We start from the raw sequence: 9,144 nt of genomic DNA, 5'->3' as shown, positions 1-9,144 counted from the left end.
TGGGTACATACAACATCATCCAGAGTCTCAAATCATCCCTACAGTTTTTGCTACACAGTGTCCAGCAGTTAATAACAAGTAATCAGGCATAGGCAAGGCAATGTGTGTACCAGAGAAAAACAGACAATAGAAGGAGACCCAGTGGGGATTCAAATAATGGAGTCAACAGGGGCAGCCTTTGTAAGAACCCTGAATGAATAATAGGATCAAGGGTGTAAAGGACAAGATTGCAACTTTTGGCAGAGAACTAGAAACTCTACAAAAAAGGAAGCAAGTGGAAAGCCTAGAACTGAAAGATGCCATTAACTGAAATTGAGAAAGAGCTCGCATGTATTGAACACTTCCTATGTGGGCAGACTGCCGTGAACACTTTACTGGCATCAACAATGAAGGTTCACCCATGTGGTCTCCATGGAGTCTGTCTCGTGTCACTCTTAGGACCCAGACTTAGCCTGGCTGTCCTGTTACCCTTTAAGTGGGTTTTAGTCATTTCTGTTGTCACCGGTGTCTAGCAGGGCAGGGCTCGGCACGTAGCAGGCACCAGTATAGCTGTGATGCCTGGTGCCCGGGGAAAGTACAGGGTGCTGATTGGGAAGCAGAGTTCACTCCATGGCGTGGTCATTAACCTTAATTCGGGAAGCAGAGTGAGTACTAGAAGGGAGAATACGTTTAGTCAGAGAGGCCCTGTGGGTGGGCAAACATCACAGGGACACCGACTGATTTGATGAGACGGAGCCAAGAGTGGAATTGTGGCCAGAAGCATGAGGAAAGGAAGGGGGATTCTCCTCCCCACTTACTTCCTCCCCTGCCCCCTCCCGTTTCCCCCCCACCCCTCCACAGGAGTGAATCCCTCCCCTTTGGAGTCAAGCAGCCTTGCTGGAAATGTTGGCGGGGATCAGGGCATTGTGACTGTCCCCTTCCACTTTACCTGGGGTGATGAATCAGACATCATAACTCCCTATTGTTTGAGTAGTTTCTACGTGCCAAGGTCAGGGCTAAGTACATCACGTGCAATGTCTCCATCCTCAAAGCAACCCGTAACAAGGCTTCCTTCTATTATTAGTCCCATCTAATGGATAACGAAACTGAGACCTGGAGAGCTCTGGCACGTTGCCTGGGTGGCCCAGCTCGTAACTGACACAGGAGGATGCAGCCCCAAGTCAGCCTGACTACATAGCCTGGCCCCAGGGACTCCCGCCCCCATGCCCAGAAAGACTTGTCAGGCCACAGAAGGAAAAGGATACAGATCTAGGAGACGGGGTTGGGGGGAACCCAGGGCCTCTGCTCTCAGGGAGAAACCTGTCTCTTAGAATTTGGGCTGGGAAAGGAGGAACATTTACCCAGGCACTGCAGTGTGGGCAGGACCTTGACCCCTTGGTCTCACCTTGGCAAGTCACTGCTCTTCTTCAATATGTAAGGACAATTTTTTTTTTTTTTTTTTTTTGCCGTGCCGCATGGCATACGGGATCTTAGTTTCCTGACCAGGGATCGAACCCGTGCCCCCTGGAGTGGAAGCCCAGAGCCCTAACCACTGAACTAACAGGGAATTCCCTTTAAGGACAATTTTTGAGTGATGCTGATTTAACAATCGAGGAGTACTTCAGAAGTAGCCTAAGAAAGACAAGTAGGAGAGAACTTATCCTGGGAGGTGGCAAGCTGCCTTCTTCCCTTACAGCAGGTGTGATGACCAAGGTATGCACCCAATGATTCATAAGTGTTCCAGAAATTATAAACCCCAATTCAGCAAATACTGGAAGTGGCAAATAACCAAGCAGGTTCATACACATCTCCTCCTTTAGCCAGCCCCCCCCAAAAACAAACAAAAACAATCGACCCCCCGACACAGCCCTCAAAGGTAGACATTATTTCTTACATGTGTTTCAAAGGTGAGTAGGAGCCCTCAAGGTCGCATAGCTTGTGAGAACAGAGCAGGGGATGTGCCTACGTGCCGTTTTGTCCTACTCAGGGAGGCGACAATTTTTGCAGAAATGTTTCATTTGCTCTGGAAGAGGAGCTCATAAAAGATCGGAGAAATTCATTCGCAAACTTCCTCTTTAAAACATTTTTTTATCGAGGTATAATTGACACATTACATTACGTGAGTTTCAGATGTACAACATAGTTATACAATTATTTTTTTGCTTGTGATGAGAACTTTTAAGACCCACTCTCTTAGTAACTTTCAAATATGCAGTGTACCCTACCTCTCTGACGGATTTTACCCTCATTTGGACACAGCCTCTGATTGGTTGGTTGAAAATAAAGTCAGAGTCCTCAAGATCTGCTGCTGTAATAGGAGACCCCTGGGTGGGAGTCAGGAGACCTGGATTTCTGGCTACACCTTTGCCATGGTTGAGCTGTGTGACCTTGGGCAGGTGCCCTCCCCTCTCTGGGTCTTTCTGGGTCTTCTTCAGAAACAGTGCTGGAGTGAGGTACGATGATGCTGAGTGCCCATCCGGTTCTCAGAGGCTACAGTCTGCGCTTCTGCACTAGCGTTACATTCTCCTACCATTTAGATCATGTAGGACCCGCTTCACCTCTTTTCTGTCCATAAATAGGAATATACTTTCTTTTCTCCTAACTGTCTAGAATGTAGTAAGAAAGGAAGTTAATGTTTCTTAGTGCCCACTATGAGCCGGGAACTTTTGCCTTCCAACCAACCTTCCTTCCTCCCTTCCTTCCTTCCTCCCTTCCTTCCTTCCTTCTGTCCCTGTACCTATGAGAATGACATAATCGACCTCATTCTGAGTGTGAGGAGAGAGAAGCAGAGACCCAAATAAGTGACCTGTTCCAGGTCACACAGGTGGCAAACGGCAAGTGCTAGAGGTAGATTTTGGATTCATTTCCGTCCCATGCTGAGTTCAACCCCATTTTCCCGAGACCGTAACTTCAAAGACGTCGATAACAGGAATAGGGTTGGTTTCAAAGCCCCTCTCAGGAAGTTTACTCTAAAGCGAGAGGCAGCAAACTTCAGGCCAAATCCAGCCACCACCTGTTTTTTGTAAATAAAGTTGTATTGGAACACAATTAAATTAGCTTGTTGGTTTACGGATTGTCTAAGGCTGCTTTTCAGCTACGACAGCCGAGTTGAGTAATTATGACGTACGGCCCCGCAAATTCTAAAATGTTTGCTATTTGGTCCTTGACAGAATGTTTGCCAGCCCCTGGTCCAGAGAGCAGCAAGGTTGTCCCTCAGAACACAGAGTGACCTGAGTCACTGGGAGCCCTGCCACTTGATTTCTTAGGAAAGGGGGATATTTCTACTCAAATCTGTTTTTTCAAAGTCTCAGGATACCTGTCGGGCAGATGAGGGGCTTTGGCTTTCAGTGGGCTCTTCTTCCCAGGAACTCGGTGAAGGGGAAATAAAAATCTCAATTTTGGGGAAATTGCACAGAGGAAAAGGGGAGGGAATGGGTTACAACATCCCATTGCGACACTCAGCAGGGCTGAAAGTGACAACAGCAAGGTTTCTCGTTTTGAAAATGTGAGGGCGTTTCCGTTTCTCACAGTGGGACAGAGTGGCCGCAGCCTGGTCTGGGTGAGCGACAATTTTCTTTATAAGCAGCTTCTCTGGGTCTGAAATGGCAATCTCCCATTGCCTCGTGGTCACAGGATGGAAGTCTGCAGGTGTCACCGCGGTTACCTAATCTCTCTCCTCCTTTTCCTGTTCCATTCAGAGACAGCCTGCTACCCCCTGGGAAAGAGACCCTGCGAGATGCAAGCCTTCAGGTAAGGCTGACCCAGAGGAGGTGGGGCTGGACGGGTAGAAAATGGAGAGAGAACAGAGCCATCTGTGGCTGCCAGGCTCCATGAGGTTTGGGCTGGAAAGGGATGCTCACTATTCAAGTAAGAGGCTGCCACATCCGTGGTCTTCGGAACTTGTATTTCAAAATATCCCAAATGTGCAAAGCTTGGCTGGAGGCCTGGCTGACTTTCCCAGAGACCCTGGCAACTTGGTGACAGACACGTGCCTAGGAGCCATGCTGGGGTTTGGGCCTGGCAGAGCATGCCGGGCAAAGAGGCAGAGAGGGGCGCTGTGGGCAGGGCACAGCCCAGAGTTCCAGACTGATTGTTAACAGTGCCTGTCTGTGTTGATACATCAGAGGGTCCCGCTCCCCTGGGACCTCAGTTTCCCCATCTGTGACATGGGGTTAACGTTAACCCTGCCTGCATTACAGGGTTGATGTGAAGGTCAAATGCACAGATAACAGTGTGACGATGTTTCATGAGCAGTAAAGTGCCTGGAACCGATTACGATTGTTAACAATTGGGTCAGGGACTTTGTGAGATGTCATCATCCCTGGCTGTAAAAGTAGCAGGCTGTGATGCTGATAAAAACAGAACGCGGTCTGAGTGTGGCCTCTGGGCTATGATGTCCCAGGACATGTCAGGGTGATCTCATCCTCCAACTCTTGAGTTTCTCTTGCCTGAGGCTACAGGCTGGGACTCTGCATGCCTGTGTGTGTCCCAGAGAAGTCCCTCCCCCAGGGGTCTGCCTCTGTCTCCTCCCATAGGCTGGGCGCTCCAGGAGATGCCCCAGGGATGTTTAATCCCTTCAGATGGGATTCAGCTCATCCAGGAACTAAGAATTATCACAAAAGGTCAAATGCTCACTCGTGCCAGGAATTTTACAGTTTGCCCGACCCCTTCTCATTGAGCTCAGGGGTCCTCACAGCCACCTGCTGAGGTGGGTGTTGCTAGCCCCCTTTCACAGGTGAGGAGATGAAGCACAGGTCCAAGGTCATGCTGGTGGGCGGCAGGGAGTGGAGGGTCCGTGTCGCGTCTGGGGCTCTGTTTACTGCATCTCACCGCTGCAAGCCCTGCTCTCAGCCGGACGGGTCCTTCACCAAGAAGAAAAAACTGGAAGCCAGAAACAGGCCAGGGGGTGAGCTGGAGGGGAAGCTGACTTGTCCCTGGGGACAGCGGCCCCTGCCAGACCCAGAACAGGCCACTGGCCAATAGAGGACAGGCTCTGGAGACAGACCTCCACGGTCTAAGGCTTGGAGGGAGTTAGCTGCAAGGGGCTCTGACCCTCGAAACTTCTAACCCTGTGCCGTGGGAGCCACTAGTCTTGGATGACTTAAAATTTACATTTAATTTCATAAAAAGAGAAGAAAATTTAAAAATCAGATCCTTGGTCGCACTACGTTTCAAGAGCTCAATAGCTGCATGCGGCTGGTGGCTACCATATTGGGTGGTGCAGGCATAGAACATTTCTGCACCCAGGAAGTTCTGCTGATGATGTCACTCTAGAGCCTGCTTTGCTGAAGTAGAAGGTGGCTGCCCTGGGAAACTGAGGATGAGGAGAAAGGCAAGGAGAGGGGTAGAACGCAGGTGCACGGCTCACCAGCTGTGGGAGTTGGGCCTGTCTCTTTTTTTTTTTTTCATATTCAAAATATATTTCTTATTTAAAATATTTTTAAGTTGTTATTTATTTTATTTTTTGTCGAATATTTTATTTTATTTTATTTTTAAAATTTGTATTGGAGTATAGTTGATTTACAATGTTGTGTTAGTTTCAGGTGTACAGCAAAGTGAATCAGTTATACCTATACATACATCCACCCTTCTAACCAGTGATGAGCTCAGTCTCCACATCCATGATATGGGTGTGTTAAATTCTACACCCCAGGCAGAAAGTTGGACGCAGATTCAGCAAAGTCTGGGGAACACAGGAAGGGGCTGGGCACATAGAAGCTGTCCGCTACAGCTAGGTCCTTCTGCTTTTCAGAATCTGGGATGTCAACCAGAAGACCTTCTACCTGAGAAATAACCAGCTAGTTGCTGGATACTTGCAAGGACCGAATACTAAATTGGAAGGTGAGTGGTTGCAAGGAAGGCCAATGTGATGTGGGCACTGGTCCCATTGCCTGGGGTCTGCAGCACTGTGGCCCAACCTTGGGAACTTTAGGTGTGATGTCCTAAACCCTGCTGGTTCTTTGTGGCCGAATTTGAAGCTGGAGAGGCCTGGCCACTGAAGGACACGTACAAGGACAGCCTCAAGAAGGCAGAGAGGGGCAGAGTCTAGGTTGGGAACCACCACCTACAGGCACCATGGCCCCAGGGCCACACCTGCGGGGCAGGGAGGGAGGGCCCAGAAGGCAAGATCAGCCCTTTCCTTCCTCTGGTGCCTAGGAAGCCCCCGTGTTCCTGTGTGATCAAACTCTCACTCCCACCCAAAAGTAATACACCATCAACGAGGCTAGGTTATGTCCCTTAATCATGGACACCACATTTAGTCGTGTTGCAGATCCATGTCAAACTGGATGAACTTGAACAAGTTTCACCCACTCTGTTCCTCACTTTTCTCTTTAGTAAAAGAAGAGCGGTTGGATGATGGGACGTGGGATTCTTTCAGCACCAGCCCTCTAGGATGTTTTCACGTCCCTGTTGGCTGGCTTGGTGTCGTAGGACGGCATTAGCCCCATCCCCTTGTTCTCTGCCCCCGTCTCACTCTTAGAGGGTGTGAGACCCACCTTTCCTGTCCTTTTGGTAATTCTCCTAATGAGAACTCTAAAGACAGAGAGGCTGAGATGTTCACTCCCTCACGAGGGCATGGAGACCACCGAGGGGAAGAGGCGGCTTCAGAGTCACCCAGGCTTCTGTGGACCGAGCCCCCGGGGCCCCACTCATGACCTCGTGTGCTGTTTTCCCTGCCCATGGGCAGTACACCTGTTGACCTAGAGCGCAGGGGGCCTGGGGAAGGGAGGGAAGGCTAGAAATCACCTGGAGCAGACTCTAGGTGCCTTGGACCTTGAGGAGTAGCTAGCTAGTGCGCTTGGTTTGATCTTCTGTTTGGATGCAGACCAGGAAGGGGGGGCCTCGCTGTCCTTTGGACCTTGGGGGTTTTACTTAAGGGGCTGGGAGGATCCCCAGGGAGAGTCCAGCCTGCTGTGTCTTCGTCATCTATGCCTCCTCTTCTCTACAACCTGAACTTCCCCTTTGTTCTTCCCCAGAGAAGATAGATGTGGTGCCCATCGAGCCCCATGCTATGTTCCTGGGGATCCACGGGGGGAAGCTGTGCCTGGCCTGTGTCAAGTCTGGTAATGAGATCAAGCTCGGGTTGGAGGTAAGGACCCATCTCAGATGAACAGCCACCCCAAACTCGGGGGCTTAAAACAAGCACAATGTGTTCTTCCTCATGATTCTGGGGGTTGACTAGGATCAGCTGGGCTGTTCTGTGCCACATGCTGTAGCTGGGGTCCCTCCTCCGGCCACATTCAACAGGGAACCTGGCTGGGCCTCCTCCTCCAGGCTGTCTTCCCACGGGGTCTCTCTGAGTTCAGTTGCCAGCTTGAGCTTCCTTATAACATGAGTGCTGGCTTCCAAGAGGGATTACTCCAAAAAGACAAGCCTCAAGGTGCAAGCGCTTATTAAACTTTTGCTTGTATCATACCACTAATGTCCCATTAACCAAAGCCAGTCACGTGGCTAAGCCTAGCCTCAACGAGGGGGGGGACTACCAGGGTGTGGACACCAGGAGGCATGGCTCCTTTAGGGACCTCGATCTCTGTATGCTGCTCTCTTGCCCAAGGGTCCCCAACCCCCTTGGACTTGCCCTCTTTCAGTAAAGCCAACCTCTGGGACCATTCTCTTCCAACCCTTATCTACTCAAATCCATGAGCTGGCATCCCATCCAAGACCCTGTACTCCCGTGCAATATTTCTTTTATTTTTGCGGGGGTTGGGGGGCCATGCCGTGCGGCTTGCAGGATCTCAGTTCCCGGACCTGGGATTGAACCCGAGCCATGGCACTGAAAGCCTGGAATCCTAACCATTAGGGCAGCAGGGAAATCCCCTGTGCAATATCAATGGGCTACCAGTCCTGGGAAAAGAGGGCTTTGTGTCAGGGGATTGTTGGACAAAATCTTAACTCAAGTGGTGAGTGGCCGTAACTATGGCACTGTCCCTTCTGTCCACTAGTGGACAGACACTTGACTGGAGCGGGGCTGCCTGCTCTGTGTGCAGTAGGAGTGACCACGATAATGTGTGTAACGTCTCGCACGGACTGCAATACCCTGCCCACCTTCTCCACTCCCCCCTCTCGGAGGTGCAAACGGGACAGACAACCAGCCTCCACAGGCCTTGGCCTCTGCTGATGTGTTTACCAAACATATTGGCTGAGGGCTGGAGTGACCACATTTCCCCAACCAAGGTGTAACCGTGGGACAGCCTCCTCGTGTCACAGGACCCGGGACACTCGGTGTCCTGCCACGGTCTTCGGGCCAGCATTTGTCCGTGGGCAATCGCGGGGCCGGGTCCTGGGGGCTGGGCTGCAGGGACCCCTCTGTTCCTTGGCTTCACCTGCCCCTCCCCTGGCCTCCAGCCGGTGAACATCACTGACCTGAGCAGGAACAACGAGGAGGACAAGCGCTTCGCCTTCATCCGCTCCGACAGCGGGCCCACCACCAGCTTCGAGTCGGCCGCCTGCCCCGGCTGGTTCCTCTGTACAGCGCTGGAGACCGACCAGCCCGTGGGCCTCACCAATGCGCCTCAGGATGCTGTCCGGGTCACCAAGTTCTACTTCCAGCAGGACCAGTAGTGGTGGCGTTCAGCCTCCCCTGCCCCCGCTCCCAGCACATCCATGACTCCAGAGGTGCCTCTCCCGCCCGCCCGGGGGGCTCCCGCTGGTGATGGCAGCGCTCAGCGGGGCGGCCTTGGCCGGGGGTGGGGGGGACCCTCGGAAGGAGGTCCAGGAGCCCTGGGGACAGCTTCCTCTACTCACCCAGCCTCCACGAGGCCTCCGCCAGGTCTTTCTAAAGTGCAGATGGAATCACGGCCCCCGCTCGAAGCCCTCGGGGTCAAGTCCAGGCCCCCAGGCCAGCCCTGGCCCCTCCTCCCCCCTCACCTCACTTCCTGGCCCCAGACCCCGCAGGCCGCTCACTGACCTCCCCCCCAGGGGGCTCCCGTTCCTCTTTTTGCAAACTGGTGCTGCTCCAAGGGCAAGAGTTTTAGGCAAAATGGAAAATAAGGGTTTCCTGGTATTTTTGTTCTAATTAAGCCGGCTTTGAGAGAGAGTCCTTTATCTGGAGATGATGTCCTTTCTGGAAGAGGGTAGAAGATTAAAATATCCCCTTGTTTAGGAAATGATGGTGAAAGGAGGTGATAGCTTTCCCTGTTTGTCTTTCTTGTTTTTGTGACGCCC

General features: G+C 51.7%; 1 protein-coding gene across 2 annotated transcripts; it reads left to right on the top strand.

The window, feature by feature from the left end:
* Positions 1-3,511: 3,511 nt before the first annotated feature.
* IL1RN (interleukin 1 receptor antagonist) lies at positions 3,512-8,772 on the top strand. Of its 2 annotated transcripts, XM_068564614.1 has the most exons (5): positions 3,512-3,538; positions 3,678-3,729; positions 5,732-5,820; positions 6,957-7,069; positions 8,326-8,772. In XM_068564614.1, exons 2-5 carry the CDS (start codon positions 3,716-3,718, stop codon positions 8,539-8,541), a joined length of 432 nt encoding a protein of 143 aa, XP_068420715.1. In that variant the 5' UTR covers positions 3,512-3,538; positions 3,678-3,715; the 3' UTR covers positions 8,542-8,772. The 2 variants fall into 2 exon arrangements, with proteins under 2 accessions (XP_068420715.1, XP_068420714.1); XM_068564613.1 differs by lacking the exon at positions 3,512-3,538 and having other exon boundaries at positions 3,614-3,729.
* The last annotated feature ends 372 nt before the right edge of the window (positions 8,773-9,144 follow it).

Source organism: Eschrichtius robustus, chromosome 15 (genome assembly GCF_028021215.1).
Source record: "Eschrichtius robustus isolate mEscRob2 chromosome 15, mEscRob2.pri, whole genome shotgun sequence".
Classification (NCBI taxonomy): Eukaryota; Metazoa; Chordata; class Mammalia; order Artiodactyla; family Eschrichtiidae; genus Eschrichtius; species Eschrichtius robustus.
The sequence above is the reverse complement of the archived record's forward strand: the minus strand, read 5'-3'. Positions and strand labels throughout refer to the sequence as shown.